The sequence below is a fragment of the Nanorana parkeri genome, unplaced genomic scaffold, assembly GCF_000935625.1.
Source record: "Nanorana parkeri isolate BGI_ZX_2015 unplaced genomic scaffold, ASM93562v1 scaffold55, whole genome shotgun sequence".
Lineage (NCBI taxonomy): Eukaryota > Metazoa > Chordata > Amphibia > Anura > Dicroglossidae > Nanorana > Nanorana parkeri.
This window is the reverse complement of record NW_017306323.1, coordinates 290,727-311,850: the sequence shown is the minus strand read 5'-3', so window position 1 is coordinate 311,850 and position 21,124 is coordinate 290,727. Positions and strand designations below refer to the sequence as shown.

Below are 21,124 nucleotides of genomic sequence, written 5' to 3'. Positions count from 1 at the left end.
ATCCATGTCTGAAGACAGAGACAGCAGACTGTTTTGCAACACTTGGGCAATTGAGAATGTACAATTCACATGTATTTCACACAAGATGCATTCCTATTTTTTTATTACTATGCTGGCAAATATAGCTCAAAGTGACAGTGAAAATAATTATACTTTATTGCAGATCCTTTAAGTCAATAGCTATACAATAAAACTATATTGGAGTGTGCACCTTACTGAGAGATCAGTGTATTCTCCACACTATGGCCTGCAGATTCCTGTCTTCTGTTTACATTGTGCTGTACTAACACTCCTCCCATCCACCACTAGAGGGAGCCCTTGAAAGGCGGGAGAAGGACTGCTCATAAATGCAGAACCCTCACCCATCTCTCAAGAGCTCCCCCTGCTGGTAATTGCAGTTTATTTAATAGTGCAGCAGGATCTAGACCAGTAGTTGTCAACTTGGTAAATTGAAATGGGTTTTAATTGCGGCCCCTGGCATACTCAGAGGGTAGCACAGTAGCTTTGTTTTTGTAAATTTGCTACCGTATTATTATTTATTAGGAAGTTATTAATAATACAATAGAAAATGAAGATACTCTATCTCTGTTTGCTCTTGTAGAATGCTGCTATTTGAGGAGTTCTTTCTCCCACTTTCCGGAGTGGAAGTCTTAATTCAGGAGAGATTTTTTCCTTTTCGACATTACATCCCAGCACACGCAATGAAAAAAAAATCTGTTTGCGTAAGTTCTTGATGTAATATATATTAAGACTAGATCGAGTCATGATTTCTGCTGCAGCTGCGGCTCCTGATGTGATAGTAGGACTCTGATGTGAAGAGGTACTGAGGACACTGATGTGAACGGGGGACTGAGGACTCTGATGTGAGGGAAGGCTGAGGACTCTGATGTGAAGGGGGGACTGATGACTCTGTTGTGAGGGGGGGCTGATGATTCTGATGTGGGTTTTTGTGTCGGCGGAGTGTTGGGGGGTGGGGGGGCGCTGAGGACTCTGATGTGAAGGGGGGACTGAGGACTCTAATGTGAGCGAAGGCTGAGGACTCTGATGTGAAGGGGGGACTGAGGACTCTGATGTGAGGGGGAGGGGGCTGAGGACTCTGATGTGAAGGGGGGACTGAGGACTCTGATGTGAGGGAAGGCTGAGGACTCTGATGTGAAGGGGGGACTGATGACTCTGATGTGAGGGGAGGCTGATGACTCTGATGTGAGGGGAGGCTGAGGACTCTGATGTGAGGGGAGGCTGAGGACTCTGATGTGAATGGGTACTAAGGACTCTGATGTGAAAGGGGACTGAGGACTCTGATGTGAAAGGGAACTGAGGACTCTGATGTGAAGGAGTACTAAGGACTCTTATGTGAAAGGTGACTGAGGACTCTGATGTGAAGGAGTACTAAGGACTCTTATGTGAAAGGGGACTGATGACTCTGATGTGAAGGAGTACTAAGGACTCTTATGTGAAGGGGGGCTGAGGACACTGATGTAAAGGGGGGACTGAGGACTCTGATGTGAGGGGGGGCTGAGGACCCTGATGTGAGGAGACTGAGGACTCTGAAGTGAAGGGGGGACTGAGGACACTGATGTAAGGAGGGTCTCTGATGTAAAAGGGGAGGACTTTGATATGAAAGGGGTACTCTGATGTAAAGAGGGTGCTCTGATGTGAAAGGGGGGCTCATGATGGGAAGTGTCTTTGTGTAGGGTTGCCCCTAAAATCTGTTCTAGACCACTATCTCAGATAAGGTTTTGGTGTGGATTTTGGAGGGACAGACACATTTTTTTTTACATTTTAGACTGGGGATCCTCAAGGTTTTGCATACTTTTAAAGAGTGCCGCTACTGGAAAAGGTTGAGAAGTGCTGAGCTAGGATACACATTTAAATATCTTCCTTGTAAGGACAGTACTTTATAAAGCGACATTCTAGTATTTTCCTTACATTACTTATTTGCATTATTTGGTCGTACATGAAATATCACATGACATATGATGGTATACTCAACTCATATCCTAGCATGTGATTTACAAAGGTTGTTTTCATCCTTACCAACAGTATCATGATTGTTTCACTTGGGCCAGTAAACACAAAGGACTTGTTGAACAAGATGCGGACATGACACAGACTCCAAACAAACCGTCTCATGTGCACCATGTGTACTGTTCATTTCTAATCTCCGCTGATCAGAGGCAATCAACAGTCACTTATTCACATGACGTCTACAGCACTGGAACCATTACCTCATACAGAGCCTGAACAAACAAGATTCATTGAGCTCTTATGTGTGTTTACCACCATGATGATTACCATAATACCTGAATTTCAGGAGAAGTTGGAACACAACTGATAACTGATGCATCTAATTCTCAGTAATAGGGGGCAGGGAAAGAAGAGTACATGACAGCCAATTCTAACAGTTAAATTGTAACTATGGTCACAGTAAAAAAAAATGACATATATGATGCTGTTTTTCAGTGGAGTTACCACAGCAGTTTTTGTTTTCTTGCCCCCTCCAGTTTTATTCCCTGTTGATCCTACCAGTAGATCCGCTATTTTCCCACTTCCTACAGACCAAGCTATCCGGCAAAAGTAGCAGTTAGAGGGGTTGGAACATTCCATAGTACTCTGGCGGTGGTCTGTACAAAGGTAACTTTTATTCATATGGCCTAACCCAGTGGTGGCGAACCTGGGCACTCCAGCTGTGCCAAAACTACAAATCCCAACATGCATCTGCCTCTGGGAGTTATGTCTGTGGCTGTCAGAGCCTTGCAATGCCTTATGGGACTTGTAGTTCCAAAACAGCTGGAGTGCCAAGGTTTGCCACCACTGGCCTAACCCATCTAATGTGTTGGTGTGTTGTGGTCCCACAGATAATAATGGGATCCCTTCTGTCGTGCTTTGTTGTGCAATGGCCGAAGTGCTTTAAATCATGCGAACAGGGGCTTAATGACCAGTGCTGTGCGGGGGCTTGGTGCAAACCCAGTTTGCCAGAGTTTGCCAAAGTTCACACAAAACTGTGACTGACACCCCAACCCCCGTCAGTTTTGGCAGGGGCATTCCTTGCTCCTTTGTGACGTGTATGGGCATGGAATGCCCCTGCCACAACTGATTGGGCCGGGAGTTACAATTTTGCACAGGCTTGGGTGAACTCCGGCGAACTAGGTTTGCACCAAGCTCCCATTCATCACTGGTCATCAGCATGAAGCCCCTGTTCACACCTATGTGATTTAAAGCACTTCGACCATTGCACAACAATGCATGACAGAAGGGATCGCAACAAGCCCTTGCATATCTCTACTAATAGCAAATTGCATCATATATGTCACTTTTTTATTTTCACTACAATGCACAAGTTCACAAAACACTACGTAAGTGTTACAACCAAATCTCTTTTCCCTCCCAGGTAGATTGTATTGTTATGGCAGCTGATAAATGTGAGAATTATTCATCATGTCAATTACCACTAATGATCTCATTGGGAACTTTATCCCTTTGGAGATTACACCCTTCTACCTCCTGGTTAGCACATGATCCCAATCACATGTTAAATGTATACTAAGAAGCTGAAGAGGAATCTTCATGTAGTCAAATGTAGTTCATTGAGGTGGCACGATTCTGAAAATGTTCTACATGGAATATATCACTTAGGCTGGGTTCACACCTAGGCGTATCAAATATGTGCAACAAACGTGCGTTTCCGAGGGCTACCTGGCTGTATCCCAATGGATCCGCGCGGCAAATACGCCCCAAAGAAGCTCCTGTACTTCTTTGGGTGTAGGGAGTTTTGCAGCGCGTTCCTACGCACTGTAAAACGCCCAGGTGGGAACCATGCCCATAGGCAAACATTGGTTTTCACATGTTGAGCGTTTTAAAGAGCGTAGGAACGCCCTGTAAAACACCCAGGTGTGAACCAGGCCTTAGTGTAAGAAAAACATACATTGGATAAGTATTGATAAGGTAAAGCAGGGGTAGGCAGCCTTGGCAGCCCAGCTGTGGTGGAACTACAAGTCCTATAAGGTATAGCTTCCAGAGGCATGATGCAATTTGTAGTTTAAACACAGCCGGAAAAGTGAGGTTGCCTACCCATGAGGTAAAGTGATAACAAATTAAGGTGTACACAGGCCTACAAGGAAGATTCATGCCAACCTAATGTAAATCCAAGCTCTGTTACCAGTAAAATTGTGTGCGTCCATTATCCCCATCAGTCTGAGACAGAGAAAAGTATATAATGTAATTTTTCATGCAGATAAACAGCAGCATACTGCAGGTTTTTTTTAATATAAAAGCCAGATCACACAGACTGTGCGGGCGCTGTACACAGACTGGAGTCAGGCGGCATTTGAGGAGAATGGGTTGTCTGCAGGTTGGAGGTTGTGTCACCATGTTATCAGATCTGTTTGGCCGGCTCGATGCTGATTGGCCGGGAAGCCAGTTTCCCGGCCAAACAGCATCGAGCCGGCCAGACAGCAACGAGACGGTTTGGAAGCCGGTTCCATGTTCCCATGCAGCACCGCTGATCAGAGGAAATCTCCCTCTGCCCGCAAGTTCCAGTATCGGGGCATTTCGGCGAGTACGAGTACTTGCCCAAATACTCGGTATCGGCATCGATGCTAATATCGGTATTGGTGCACACCTTATTATTATGAAACACAATGTTGTAACACACTATATACAACAAATCAATGTTTGCAAGCAAAGTAAAACATTCTGACAATGAAACATAAGATTATTACAATGTTCTGGAACCTTTGTGTACTTTGCAGTATATTTCCTTGTCGGTTTGAAGACATTAGACAAACTCTTACTGTGATGCTTGCGGTGCTTCAAGGACATGTCTCTATGTAACGTCACAAGCCATTGTTCTTCTGCCAGACAGCCCAGGAGAACTTAGCTTCCCCTTCAAAGGGAACGTTCACCATGGATACCCAGGACAAGGAAGGACACAAGTGCTACACTTTCCCTTAAACAGGACTGGACTTAGCTACTGATTTCATTGACATTTATTTCTTGAGCTTTAGCCCCTTCTATAATTTACAGAGTTTGTTTGTACAAATGGTATGTAAGGCTTTGACATGAATGTTTTAGTATCAGAGTATTGTAAAGCAAACCCGAAACCTGGGCAGTTTTAATGAGTTTTAAATCCTTCTTAAAGAGCCTAGCTGAAATAAGAAGTCAAATGCTAACAGAGTAAAATGTAGTGTTCACTATGTTTAAAGCTGAACTCTACACAGAAAAAACAATGGATGCAGTTATGTATTTATTGTTTAAAAAATCATTACATGTGTGTTTTTAAATGCAACTGGTATAAAATACAACACAGGGTCATTGCTCCTCCAAGGTGTACCCATAAGGGGCTCAATCCTTGCTAGAGCATCGTATGTAGGGTGACATCAGGCTGTGTATGGGCAGCCTTAGCCATACTACCCAGCACTTTCAAAGGCACGTCATTATACTGGCATTAGACATAAAGGAATTTGAATAAAATGGAGATCAAAGTAAAATTTCCAGTAACTTATTACAGCAAATTAAATATAACTTTTATTGTACTGGAACACTAATGGCCTAATTAAAGGAGAACTATGAGGCGAGTGAAAATCACTCAGCCTCATAGTTCTAGCTGACCTGTGACAATGAAACTGTCATAGGTCGGCTCAATAGATCGGGAATTGAGCGAACACACACCGTCGCTCGCTCACTTCTCGATCCTGTCCCTGCAGAGAGCCGTGACTGTCATTCACGGCTCCCTGCAGGCAGTCCCCCCCTCCCCTGTCCGATCCTCCAGCGCTGACTGGCGGAACAGACAGGGGAGGGGGGGGGTACAGCTGGCTCTGCCTCTAGATAAGCAGAGCCAGCTGTCACTCACGCAGCTGGGCGGATCCAGACAGTAATGTCGGGATCCGTCCCGTCTGCAGCGCCTCAGTATACCGCGAGCTGTAGCTCGCGATATACTGAGCTTTGGGTGACGGGAGGACGCTAGTTTGTGTCCTCCTGTTACCCTTAGGAGAACTATGGGGAAAAGCCATAGTTCTCCTTTAAAAAAAGAGTTCTTATTTATAAGTGCCGCAACCTATAGCAAACAATCAGAATCCACTCTGCTAGTTAGCACAGCACAAGGCCAATTCTGTTTGGTTGCGGTTAGTTACTGTACTTAAAATGAGCTCTTTATTAAGAGCAAAGTAACATTGTCTGTGGAAAGGTCTCCTCCCCGACCCATGACACTTACCATCACAGCAATTTCCCACCACCCCTTCCTCCATCGCAGCCAGCACCAAAATAGCAGGTGACTGAGGGAGAAATGTGATCACCCCTGCCCTTTTATCCTGTGACAGCCCAGCGATTGGGCACTAAAAGGTCAGATGGCTCAGAAAACGTATTTATCACTTGACATTTGACTTAATAGTTAATTTTAATTGCGATTTGTAGATTTCCTTATGAGCAAAACTGCCCATACACTGCTTAAATATTGGCCTAGTTCTGCCGTTAGACAAGCTATGAGTGGTCCTACTGGACCAACCCGTTAGACAAAAGTCGATTTTCCACCAGACCGAAAATTGTCAGCCAAATAGTAAATTCTGCCAATCAGCTGCAGTCACTGTTCCGGTATTCTGACATCTACGGACGCTGGCTGTCAGAACACAATAGCATGATAGAGGTGATTCCTCCATCCACACTGTTTAGTATCGAGTGTTTTGTTCTCATTCAGTCTGAAGGCCTGAACAAGAAAAAAACTAATAAGATAGTTAGCTTAGACATTGTCTAAGCTGTGGAGGAGAAGAATGGTCTTGTCAGCAGTGGAACAATGAATAGAAAGGGGACCATTTTGCAAGTAAAGCTAAAACCCAGTAAATGTGTATATTTATTATTAAATATCTATGTTATAACAGTGGGGATTTATTTCTCACTGGGGTAGATATACAGTGAAAGTGAAGTATACAGCTAATATAAATAGATTAGTCTTTGTAATAGTGGGATGATATGACAATAATAGTCGCAATTGTTTATGAATTCTTCATTTTCAAGGCTTGTAATAGGCTTACAGGTCTTAATCATGGTAGTATCCCTTAGTTAATCTCTACTTGTTTTAAGCACACTGAGCTAAATATAGTCAGCATTGTCCTGGAATATATTACTTTCTGTCTTGTAATCTAAATTCATTTTCTCATCTCCAGCATTTTATAAGTAAAGCTTAACTCCTGACAAAAGTCTTAAAGCCGAACTCCAGGTAAAAAATATACAAATCCCGGCAAAAGCAGAAATAAAACAACAGTTTTTGTTGCAATTTCACCTTTAAGTCAAAGCCACCACTAGATGCCTAAAGGCTTGTTCTCACCATAAACAGTGCGTTCTAGAGCGGTCAGCTGCTGGAACGCACTGTATCGCATCCTGGCCGGCTTCCTGCATTTAGGGGCGGGAGGGGGCATGGAGGTGCATTGAAGTCAATGGGACCGCAGCCAAGCCCCATGCCCGCAGTGCAATTGCCTGCAACAGAACGTGTGGCACATAATTGCCTGCATTCCAGTGGACGACGACGACACACGTGACTGCAGTGTCGTTGACTTCAATGCACCACCACTAGCTCCGCCCAGCTGTTTCCCATTGGCCGGCACCTGCTAGAGTTTTCTAGCAGGTGCTGGCCAATGAATGGCGTCATGGCCGGCTCCGCCCAGTTGTTAATATTAAATGACAGATCAGCGACCCAAGGACGCTGATCTGTCATTACAAATGGGCGGAGCGAGCTGTGAGATCACAGGCTGAGCCGCTCGGCCTCCTTTGGCTGCTGTATGGGCTATTGTGAATAACCCGTACAGCAGCCCTTTGGTTCGACTGAACCGAAGGGCTCTGTGGCCGAAGAGAGCCGAAGGATCAGCCAAAGCTACTGCTGTATCCTTCGGTTCAATAGTAAATAACCCCCTTTGTTCCCGCCCAGCATTATGAGAGTATCGTCTTCCGTCCTCCCTTGCACCGCGAAGTCTGCCTCGCCTCCCGGCTCCTCCCATCCCTGTCTCCTCCCATGCCTGCCTTTCATGTCCTCTCAGCACTGACTCCCTCTCCCAGCTCATCGGGCTCCAGGAATAAGTTGACAGCAGCATTTTAAAGGGGCACTCATCAGAGTGCCCCTTACATAAGTTGCTGCCATCAGGGTGCCCCCTTACATTATATAGAAAAATAAAGGGGCACACTGATGGGGATAACTAATTATTAATATTATATTGGTGTCCCTATCATTGTGCCCTTTTACATTGCTTTGTCCCCATCAGGGTGCCCGCTTTTTTTTATTTAATGTAAGGGGGACTCTGATGGTGGCAACTAATGTAAGGAGGGCATTGCGATGGGGGCAGCTAATGTAAGGTGGCACTCTGATGGAGGCATCTAATGTAAAGGGGCACTCTGATGGGGGCATCTTATATAAGGGGGCACTCTGATGGCGCCAACTAATGTAAGGTGGCACTCCGATGGGGGCATCTAATGTAAGTGTGCACTCTGATGGGAGCACCTGATGTAAGGAGGCACTCTAATGTAAGGGGGCGCTCTGATGGCGGCAACTAATGTAGGGGGCACTCCGATGGGGGCATCTAATGTAAGTGTGCACTCTGATGGGAGCACCTGATGTAAGGAGGCACTCTAATGTAAGGGGGCGCTCTGATGGCGGCAACTAATGTAGGGGGCACTCCGATGGGGGCATCTAATGTAAGTGTGCACTCTGATGGGAGCACCTGATGTAAGGAGGCACTCTAATGTAAGGGGGCGCTCTGATGGCGGCAACTAATGTAGGGGGCACTCCGATGGGGGCATCTAATGTAAGTGTGCACTCTGATGGGAGCACCTGATGTAAGGAGGCACTCTAATGTAAGGGGGCGCTCTGATGGCGGCAACTAATGTAGGGGGCACTCAGATTGCAGCAACTAATCTGAGGGGGCACTCCGATGGCGGCAGCTAATGTAAGGGGGCACTCCAATGGTGGCAACTAATCTAAGGGGGCACCCTGATTGGGGCATCTAATGTAAGGGGGCACTCCAATGGCGGCAACTAATCTAAGGGGGCACCCTGATTGGGGCATCTAATGTAAGAGGGCACTCAGATTGTAGCAACTAATCTAAGAGAGGCACTCTGATGGCTGCAGCTAATGTAAGGGGGCACTCTGATAGGGACACCTATTGTAAGGGGGCACTCTGATGGGGACACCTAATCTAAGGGGGCTCCGATGGGGACAACTGACGTAAGGGGGCACTCTGATGGGGATGCCTAATCTAAGGGGGCTCAATGATGGGCACTCTGGTGGATGTTGTACTTTTTTTCAGTGAAGCCAGCCACGTGGTGGTACAAATGCATCACACTGTGCTTTGCCTATAGAACTTAATGAAATATCATTGGTGACATTTCAATAAAGTTCTGACAAAAAAAATGCGATGTGCCGGGATCGATGCAGCAGAACTGTGTCTGGAAAAACACAGCAGCAGCTGTGCGTTATAGTGCAGGTGTGAATGTAGCCTAAATGGCAGACCTCAGTACAGATAGGGGTTGGTTGACTGTTCTGTCCAGACCAGGATTCAGACATCAACTCAAAGAACATTTTGGTTACCGGACCTCCTTGAATTTTAATTTACTACACCTAGTCTAGATGATAACTTCATAGCAGCCTTTCTCGACCTTTTTACCATGGAACACTGGAAATAGTTTTCAGGTCTCATGGAACTCCTGTAAAAATTATTATATCTACATCTCCTAGCACATTAGTCACACCACAATAGTGATCAGTGGGAGAGGGGAACTAGTGAAAAGACTGCCCTGTGACATTAGTGCTCAATGAGAAGAATGCTCTTTACATTGCCCCCACTTACACACAGCTAACATGATCAGTGGTTTCTTACTAGGAACGTTCCACTGGTCCCAAACCACTGGTATTGGTGTCTAAAATATGCAGGCACCACCAGGCAGGAGATCAGTTCACTAACCACTGCTCAAGGAACCCCTAGCAACCTTTGGAGGAACGCTGGCAGAGAAAGGCTGGACTCAGCTATTTCCTTATCATTTACCTCATGCAGCTATCTCTGACGACTACAGAATCCCACTCCTCTATGTTATTTAGAAGAGGAGAAAGGCTGTTTCAGTAGTCCTGCCCTGTTGTCCTGATACAGTAGGGTAGAAGTAGGCAACATTGGCACTCCCGCTGTAGTAAAACTGCAATTCCCATCATGCCACTGAGAATCATGCCTGTGAGAGGCTTGCCTTTTTTTCAATGACATTTTTTTAATAATACTTTATTTTGTTCTTACACACAGGTTCAGTGGTAAATATATTAAATTCGCTTAGGTAGGTGTGAATAGAACTTTTGGTGGCATTCTTGCAGCAAGTAACACACGATGAAGACTTGTGCTGGCAGTCTTGGGACTGTGCCAGGTTGGCAGGTTTCATGCTGGCCCGCCCACCACAGAGAACTAGTTCAGGGGTCAAGGGCCACAGTACTAGTGCACTGTGGCAGCTCTGGCAGTGTGGGTTCTATTGCACATCTAGGGTTGCCAACTTTTCTTCCAGTGAAACCCTGAACACTCTGGCGACGCACGGAATTTTTTTGGGGAGAATGAGTCGTGGCTTATTCATATGTAAATAACGTCACCCATTCACACGTAAATATCACAGTCAAGACTATTTTTAGTGGGGGGCCAGTAGCCCCTACCCTAATTTTGGTTGTCCCTGTCTGCCTGACATCATGTGTCTGGGTTACAGCTGCAATGAAACCCGGACACAGCATTCAAAACCCGGACTGTCCGGGTGAATCCTGGACAGGTGGCAACCCTACGCACACCGCCGGAGTTGACACTGTTTACAGTTTTTTTTTTGTAACTATGTAGAGTGTACAATGTATACATTCCATTCAGGTCTTCAGCACAGCAGTGTGGTGCTCTGCCCTGCTGTGTGGCAACATTCACTGCACTGTGAAAAGACTGTAGTATGTTTGCGTTTTTCAACAGTGCACCACCCATCACACCCGCATTGTGGTGTGAACAGGGCACAGATAAAACAGCTGTTGATCCATTGTGGTAAAACGCAGGTCATCGCTATATGTGTTGGCCCTTATAGCAGGCCTGAACTGTTTGGGCCATTTTTAATTTCACAATCTCCATTCCTATTATCTCTCCCCTCATTTCACTTGCATTGAAGTAAATGTGCTGCAGATGATCTGATTGCCAAGTGGTTAAATCACTCAGCTGCATGAGATTAAAATCTCACAAATAGTTTAGCTCTTACTGCTGTTGAATGTCATCATGGAGTCTATAATCTTTACTAGATTGAGACGTCAGCAATATGCATGATGTACATTATCTTTCACCTCCTGTGATTCTTAATGGAGCATCAATAAAATTCACAGTTGTAATGATCACCCATTTCAGATGGCTTTCTATTCTTTTTGGTCCAGTGGAAGTAAGCAAAGTGTGCTTGCAGAGTGATTACCGAGGGTTTGTTTCAACTGCTGCTCTCTAGACTTTTTGTAATAACACAAACTATTTATGTTTTATTATGTGCAAATGATTACAAAATGCTATTACAGTGTAATGACTGACATATTTTTTTATTTTTATATTGTATTCTAGAAGGTGCCAGACCATCTTGGAGCTGTAAGCCATGTCTATGCCATTCCGAAAAGACTTTGAGAAGTACAAGAATATAAATGAGGATGAAATTCTTAACAAACTCTCAGAGGATGAATTGAAACAGCTGGAGAACGTCCTGGAGGAACTTGATCCTGAGGTAAGAGTAATCAGCAGGGCAACTTCAGGTGGCTAGCAGACATCAAGCTGTATGATGGGATATCTAGAAGAGAGAAAGTGAATATTATATGGAGAGGAAAAGGGTTGTATGTCATTTTAAAGAGTCATTTTAGTTAACAGTTGAAAGCATTTGGTGAGCTTGTAATACTATCCAAAAAAAACATCAACCATGCTTCAGTCATAGACATAATAATTACTCTTTATCTAAATTGCATGTAATCCCCTACAGAATAGGTACACATCGCTCCATGCCATTCCATTCTGTCTGAAGATGTTGTTTTTTGTAAAATGTATTAAGTGAGTCATTAGAAATCTGTCTCGTGGTAGTTCTACAAATGGCGCTAGATTTATGTATGTGTCAGTAAGATGAATATGATCTATGTCTGTCACAGATCTGACCGAAATCCACAATGGAAGAGAACCTATTTACCTCCAATTTCCTTACCACTGATATGGCGGCATTTGTATATAAACTTGTTGCAACATATGCGGCAGATATTAAAAGTGTCTGAAGTAAGAAATACTTGAATTTGTCACATGCGCCGGTACTAACAATAAAAATGTCCCACGGGTTTTATGAATTTGGTGCAAGGTTTTAGACTACATCCTTACCGCTAGAAATGTGTTGAGATTGCCTAATAAAGTCGCCCTGTGTGTGTGCTGCAGTTGTATATATGGGTGACACAGGATGACTAATCAGAAGCCCAAACACTGTTTGTTATACAGTGCGAGTGTGCCATGCATTCACATTATTGTGAAAGATTACAATGAGATGGATGCTGAAACTCTCCTGCGGGCAGAAGAGGAGTAAGAGACTTGGAATTTCATCTGAACCAGAGATGAGTAGTTAAGTTTGGCCAAACTTGGATTCAACCCATATTGGACAGTTTCACATTTCCTAGGTGAACCAATGTGTTCCACTAGGTAACTAGTAAAGGGGTCTAAAGGTGTCCACACACCTTGCGATAATCGCGGGAAATCCCGCGATCTTACGATTATCGCAAGGTGTGTGGAAGGCGTGCGAACTCTGGTACTGTAAGGTCGCACGACTTTTATCTTAGGAACCCGACGAGAATCGCACGATTGTCGGGTGTGTGGCGTGTTCGTAAGATTAATGACACACTGGCCGGTGTGCGCAGCATTGCGGTCATCGGAAGCCCGCCCCTCAGCGGGGCAGGCTTGCGATTATCGCAAGTACGATCTGCCCGTCCAAGTTGGGCAGATCGTACGTTTTTTTAATTACCTTACAACCATTGCAAGACAAAAGTCTTGTGATGGTTGTAAGGTGTTTGCCCAGCATCAAGCATGCTTTTACTGTTCATTCCTAAACTGAGAGCCAGACACTGCAAGTAAGGCTTCACAGACTTCTGCAGTGTGCAATGTGCACAGGACTGCACCATTATAATTTGGGAAATTATGCCACAGTTGGGAAAATGCATGAACACCTACACAAGGAAACCTTTAAACTGCTGTCTGCGGCATCCAATTTCAAAAGTCTAATTTCCCAACTTTTTTACACCCTATCCTCTCCTTTAAATTCCAGCAAACTTCCATACAGGATAAACCGGGAAACAAATCTCAGGGAAACCTTGGATCTTCTGGAATAGAACAAGAAATAGTTGGCTGCTGCCAAATGTTCATCTAACATCTTGGCCCAGGAAGTGATTTTTCGCTGGTATACGATTTGAGCACGCGTCCCCAAATTTGTACCTGGGGCTTCTCTGAATTATTTGTAATACCCCTGGGTCCCTCTTCCATATTTGGTGGGAATGCCCCAAAGTCATGAAGTTATGAATTCTGGTCCATACCCTCACGTGTTCGGTATCAAACATTTTCCTATCTAAGAAAGCCTGGGAAGCTTTGCTTCATAGACCCACTTCCAACCTAATTAAGCACAACGAAAACCTTTTTCCTTCATATTGCTGGCTACCAGACAAACACTTAAAAAAGCCTGGAAACAATTATCCTTGTGCTTTGTGGAAGTTAAGGCGAGAGTAATGGGCACCAGGAGAAGATGACGGCTGCCCTGAGCGATACCCAAAAAAAACGTTCAAAATATGGTCTCCCTTGATAGACCACCGTCAACCACTTTGAGTGGACTCCCACTTACTAAGCTTATGAATATCTAATGACAATGTGAAACTTGTGTCCCCCCAGTCTGGTCATGATCTGTAACCCAAAAACTCCTCCTAAGCCCACCCTTCTCCCCCTCTTCTATAGTTCCTCTTTCCTCTCTTTATCTTTCTTTTCTTGCCCCTTCAGACCCCATACCTTAGCCCAAGTCCCATGCTTTGTCCCTTCAACTTCTTTCAGCTTATGGATCTCATTCCTTTCAAGATATTAGTTGGGGGTATGATTTGCAGCTCCTTTTATCACCCCCGCCTGTGCTAGATATGCTTTAGGGCTGGTGCACATCTAGGTGATTTATCACCAAAATACACAAATTTACATGAAAGTCAATAGAGGCTGTTCACACCTTTGCGTTTTGTCGCGTGGGAAAAATCACCTGTCGCGTAAAAAGGTGCAGGGGCTGTTTCCGAGCGTTTGTCGCACGGTTTGTGTCCCATTGACATCTCTATGCATTGATAATCGCGCTGTTTTTGAAGCAAAATTGTGCAAACACGTGGGTGAACCACCCGAAAACAGCCCAGTCTCCTAGGTGTGAATCTGGCCTGAATACGATTTGAAGGCACACGTCTGTGTTTAATATGTTGTAAATTCTTACCAAACACGTATTCTAGTCCAGTTCAGTGTTAATGTGAGCAAACATTTCTGTACAAAACACTGTTTTATTACATATTATAACTGATAAATACCTCCTTTGGAAAACCCAATAAAAAGTTTGTAAAATAACATACTTTAATAAACAGGAAGATGTAAAAGAACAATCTTTCACCAAAATGTAGCACACACACCTACCTGACCCTATCAATGGTCCCCAAAATGTATATTTTCTGTAAGCATAGCAGCTTTTGTTGTGTTTTTAATAGTATGAATAATGCCAACTCTGCACATGGACCGGCAAGAAAAGGAAACACGACTGTAATTAAGCTTTCTTTATGCTTCTTAGTTTAGTCTAAAGGTGGCCATACACTGTACAACCATCGCAAGACTTTAGTCTTGCGATGGTTGTAAAGGGATTTAAAAAACGTACGTGTCTTGCGATGGTTGTAAAGGGATTTAAAAAACGTACGTGTCTTGCGATGGTTGTAAAGGGATTTAAAAAACGTACGATCTGCCTATCTTGGACAGGCAGATCGCACTCTCGATCATCACAAGCCCACCCCCCTGAGGGGCGGGCTTCCGATGACCGCAATGCTGAACGGGCAGTGTGCGCGTGCGCACACCGGCCCGTTCAGCATTTATCTTCCGAGCACCGTTCTAACCAGCCGAGAATCGTACGATTCCCGGCTGGTTTTCGAACATGCTGGTTCGACAGAAGACGTGCGACCGTACAGTAGAAACGGTCGCACGTCTCCGTTCACACTGCTCGATTATCGTACGAAAAACCGATCGCATACGATTATCGTACGATAATCGTGCAGTGTATGGACACCTTTACTTTAAACACAGGCTCGTCGTCTGATTGACAAGTTGATTGGCACAAACTCCACAGAACATTAATGATGCAGGGCTGCTTTGAACTAATTAATACCAGTCATGTTTTCTGCAAGATCTTAATTACATGGCTTTCATTTTACATTCTCTTGGCTGTTTCCTCCAGCTCTCCCGCATGCTGGCAGCTGTTCTTTGCACAGAAGCCAATAACAACACTGAAAAACTCTTTACTGACTGCAAAGTCACCTTTACTGGGAACAAATGAGGCTTCTTGAAATAAAACATGTGTGTTGGTTTTAGGGGGAGGAAAATTTGCAAACTTTTCCATTCCATCAGGTGAATTAGTAACTTTGGTTTTGTCATCATGTGCTGGAAACAGAAATAGAAAGTTGCATCGCATTTTAGTGCCTGTCTGAGAATTAAGTTTCGTTAATGGTTAGTGCTGCTTGCAACAAATTGCTTTTCTAAAGTACTAATCCCTTAATTGCTAGGGTACAACAAGAGTACTACAAGTTTAACCAATGTAGTGCCAGGCAATTCTCGTCAAGAGTTTATAAATGTATTATTTTCTGAACTATGTGAACCTGAACTCCAGGTAAGCAGCTACATACACAAATCAAATACATAAATTAGAGCTGTTTTACCTGCCAAAGAATTGGTATTTCTGCCCATCCTGAGATTTACACAGCTCTGCCACACAGCATTGTCAAGTATGGCAGAGGAGCGGACCTGAACTTTCAATGCTGCAGGTTCACTTTCATTCACAGGACTTCTCTCCACCCCATCTGTGACCGAACAATAAGGCCTCATTCACACGGGCCTGTGTGAAGGGACGTTGTTTCATGAACCTGAAGCTGCAGGCAGAAGCATGCGGGCAGTTAAATGTAATTCTATGGAGATGGAGGAATTGTGCACCCTCACATGCTCCATCCCACAGCTCTAAAATTTTGACAGCTGCACACAGACGGTGTACGGCCTCAGATGCATACATGATGGATTTAGATCCATGCACCGTCGTGTGTCAGAACTGCTCACAATCTCTCTTGACACATGAGTATTGGAAAGGAGGAAATGCATGTCACATTTTTGGGCACATTTTCCCTCTTATATTTGTGTCTTGGGAAGAACAGATGACACAGTGACCTGTGCTTTATCTATCAGCACAACAAAAGGACACTATGAATTAAAAATTTGCCAAAATCCTCTGGGTGGCTTTGCCCTAAAGCTGGCCGTACACAGCTCGAATTTTTTGTGATTTCTGCTGAATCGGCTCTGTCGGCACCATCCAATTCCACAAAAGTCAACTGAAAAATTGAAGGAGGCAGGTGGTGAATTGTCGGCAGAACATTGACTGCATCCAATCACATTCACTCACTCCTTGGGTAGTCAGGCTGACGACGGGGGAGATTCCCCAGTGCACGCTGTTTAGCATGGATGGAGGAATGGTGTGATTTTTTTTTTCTTGTTCAGCCTGCGGAGCTGAAACAGACAAATCTAGCCGTGTATGGCTAGATTAGCTTCTTGGGTAGTTATTTGTCCTAGCAATATTGTAAAATAGGCGGATCTTGGCGGGGGGTGCAGGCTGGAATGGACATCCAGCATTAAGTTCAGGAACTTCAGTTTATTTTATAGATTACTATGTAGGAGTGCAAGCGTGAAACACATACATTCACTTTGAACTTTATAATTCCACTACGTTACGGAAAAGTTGCACTAATGTAGTAGCATTAAATCAGCAGGCTGTGCTGATTATATTATGCATTAATCATATGGGGGTGCGAAATAAAGTAAATTAAAGAAAATTTCCAGGAACATGCATTTTTCTTTCTAATTTGTTTAATATTTATTCCCAATAAAAACCAAAGAAATAAAATAAAATGTGTCCAACCTAAAAGTTATAGAGGGGAATTTATCAAAACTGGACCAGACAGAATCTGGAGCGGCTGTGCATGGCAACCAATCAGCACTTCTCTTTCATTTTCAGATCTTAACTGAACAAACTGAAGAGAGAAGGTGATTGGTTGCCATAGACAACTTCTCCAGATTTTGTCTGCTCCAGTTTTGATAATTTCCCCCCATAGTGAGTGGAACTCAGACATTGCCAAAGCAAAACAAAATGTTCATGGGAATTTAGGGAGAGAAAGGCATAGACTTGGAGTGTGCATTGCTCTTCATTGTATGTGGGCTTTTCTTCATTTTCCAGAATGCCTTGTTACCAGCTGGATTCCGACAGAAAGACCAGACTACAAAGGAAGCATCAGGAACATTCAACAAAGAGCATCTACTGGATTATTTGCGTAAAGAAGCCATGGAGCATCAAGATAGGGAGGATTGTGTCCCCTTTACTGGTGAAAAGAAAGGTAACTTTAACCTTTGTTATGAGAGCCTACCAGTGGACTGTAAGAAAAAAGGAAACTCGCCGCACTCCTTACCGGGACTCCCCAAAAAAAGACGGGTGCTCAAAATGACTGAGGATGGCGCCGCCACACGTAGACAAAAAGAAAGACGTCACCAGCACTCCAAAAACGATAATAGCATCAAATTAGATGCTCATTTATTGACAGATGCTGTCTCTCATTGGCAAGCGCTTTCAGGGTCCCCTTCGTCAGGCTCAGAGATGACAGTGCAAAGATAACATATAGTCATTTATAAAGACAACCTGGTTGCCAATGAGAGACAGCATCTGTCAATAAATGAGCATCTAATTGCTGTTATTATCGTTGTTGGAGTGCTGGTGACGTCTTTCTTTTTGTCTACCAGCGACAGTGACACTTAGGAGTCACGGAGTCCACTAGGTAGACATGCAGTTTTCACAGGATGAGATGTTCTCTGGGATGCCTGGTATCCTCACCTGTGTTTTGCATGGTACCATTTGTTTTTTTGTCTTTTTTTCCCCCAGTAGATAATCACAGAACTTTTACAAATAGACCAAAAGAATTCAGTATCACAAATGCATCAGCATTTTTAGTTGTTGTGCTGCAATGACCATAACAGAAGGCTTATGGAGAATAATATTGTACTAACAATCATCTGTTGTGGAATGTTTCTTATGATTACTCTTCAGTTTGAGTGTTGTCCTGGGGCAGGGTAAAATAGTGTACATTCTTTTCAGGTATGCCAAGGATCTTTCCATGGTCCTGACATTTCCCAATAGGATAAACACTTGTGCATGACACAACTTTTCCATCAAAATGTACTATTACCTCAACCTTCACAACATTGCTTCACCACAGAATTAAATTTCACGGGATTATATGCTCATCTTGAAGCTAGTGGTTATGCAGCTTGAGGCCAAGAATTGCCTTTTAGTATGAATGCTTTAGGAAACCAGCAGCTCCCACGTACCCTCTCAGGGGCACCCACTTGGCTAGTCCCCATACCAGTATATTTTATACGGGTTGGCAGTGCTGTTCCTAGGAATGTGCATGCTAACCTGGTGGTCTAACTGGTGTACCACCACACAGAAATGCTCTAGTGTCTCAAAGTATCTGGTAGAAATTCAGCTGGGCCAGTGATCCTGTTGGTGATGGTTCCTGTGAACTTTCTTACATGTTCTAGGGACTGATTCTCTGGAAATGACTAGCACTGGCAGGCAACACCACCTCTGGAAAACCTCTTTTGCCCATTCTCCCCCCCCCCCCTTTACTAAAAGGCTGGTTTGCGGAAAATAAACATGGAACATGCCATTAGTAACACTAATGGGTTTATTTATAAAACATTTGCCCATTAAACAGCTATACTCCTTAGTGGCGTCTAGTGGCGTGAATGCCGTGCAAATGGCATTCACCCACCTATATGCTTGGTGGAAGTTTTATATATAAACCCGCTAGTATTGCATAAAATATAATTTTGAATATGGTGAAACGTAACGCATACTGTTGCTCTAGTTAAATAGAATGCACTTCCTATAAACCATTATAGAGAAAATTAAAGCCACCTCTGGGGTGTGTAGTAGAGTAATTTAAATTGTGAATCCTTTCTTCAATGTAACCCTAGGCTCTCAGAGGCTCTACACAATTTCACAGCCTGCACAAACAATATGTCTGCCCCTGGACTCCAGCCTATCCGATGGATCTAGTTTTTTGTTTGCCTTTACCTTAAACTTCTGCCTGATATGATTGTTTCTGTCATTCATTTCTGCCTGAATTCTGCTCTGTTATTTTATGGATTCTGCTTTTGTCTGATGATTTTATACTTTGCTACGATTAGTTATCATCAACTAGCTATTGCCAGTGGGACACACACAAGGTCTACAACCTTAATTGTCAGAAAAAATCCTACCTTGTTGTGGGGGTTACTAAAGACCAGGAAATTAGCTACTCAAGGATCCTATGGCTGTGACAGAGGCTCTAAAACACCTTTTCCACTTCTCTTAAACATCTCTTACTGATGTTTGCATCAGCTGTGCAAACATCTCCTGTATGCAGTATGGCAACGTGAAGTTCTAAAGTCACAGCATATAGTATCCTGTTATGACATCAGCATTGTAGTAGGGATACATACTAGAGTTTCCTTTGATAATGCAACCAAAGTTTACTTTAAAAAAATCCCTTTTATGAAGTGAGAGCTTCCTTCTGTCTGCCCATCACTTTCAACAACTTCCTAGATTCCCAGTGTGCTTTACATCTCTTTCCCTGCTGCTTGATGTGATACAATCTCCATTTCGTAAGGCTACATATCCCATCATGCATTGCTTCCAGCAGGGAATGGTAATGTTACATTGTTCAGATGTTGAGTTGTAGTTCAGAAGGCAGGCTCAGTGAGTTGTGACACAAGGGAGTACATCCTATGGGCAAACTTCTAGATTGATATAAGTATTAGGAGTGGGATAGAACTTATGGAAATTCAATATAGAAATCCACATTTATTTTTAGTTTTTGTCCAAAGATACCCTTTATGAACAACTGTCACAATCACTAGTGTTATTTCACGGTCTGGTTTTTTTTCTTTCCTACTTGTCAGGAATATAAAACATATAATTAAAAACTGCTTTTTTATATCACCAATAATTACTGTGTTGTATGTACTGTACTGACTGTATAGTAATTGTAGTAATTACTATAATGATATTTTGGGTTCTCAAAGATGGACTGGCTCACAGTGCTTTATCACAATGTATCTGTGATACTGGGGTCCAGAATAATGACATACTGGCATTGTGACTCCCAGAGCAATGAGTCATGGATAGGAAGCATCCAAGAAGAATGGCGCACTGGTACTTCCAAAAATGATGGACATATACTTAGGGGTTTTTAATACTGCATTAATACTTATTATCCCACAATCATGGCGCCAGCTAAAAGAGAAAGGATAAGGGCTAGTTCACACCAAGCGTGTTCCAGGAGCAGAGCAGTTACAGAACGGATCAAAACTGCGTCCAATGTATTCCAATGGTATTTTGGGCTCCAGTTCACACCGCAGCATTTCCAGAGCATGTAAAAAAATTGCAACAAGCCCTATTTTTCCTGCTCTGGTACACATACAAATGCATCAAAAATGCATGCAAATGTTTTTTCTGCATTTAAAAAAAAAAACCGGCCCAGAACGCATCAAAAACGTAGCAAAAAACACGGCATAACACACTGCACTGCGAGTGCAGAAACTCATACAGATCTGGTCTGCATTTGATGTGAACAAGCCCTAAGAGAACGTTCTATAGCATTTCTCTATCTGAATATTTGATGTTTGAACAAGTAAATATTTATCACTCTGCTGTATATCAGCATAATGTGCACGCATTATCTCAGCATGGTCAAAGTTATTGCAGATCCTCAGTGGGCAGAACGTTTATTTATACTGTTCAATAGCCA

At 43.5% G+C, this 21,124-nt stretch overlaps 1 protein-coding gene across 2 annotated transcripts in view; it reads left to right on the top strand.

Annotated features, from left to right (window-relative positions):
- The window catches only part of LOC108804353 (tropomodulin-2-like), a 59,919-nt gene that overhangs the window by 9,468 nt on the left and 29,327 nt on the right, over positions 1–21,124 (top strand). For both annotated transcript variants that reach the window (XM_018576060.1, XM_018576061.1), the window contains exons 3-4: positions 11,580–11,736; positions 17,518–17,674. In XM_018576060.1, the coding sequence (XP_018431562.1) occupies positions 11,611–11,736; positions 17,518–17,674 (283 nt within the window). In that variant the 5' untranslated portion in view covers positions 11,580–11,610. The remainder of the gene's footprint in view (positions 1–11,579; positions 11,737–17,517; positions 17,675–21,124) is intronic.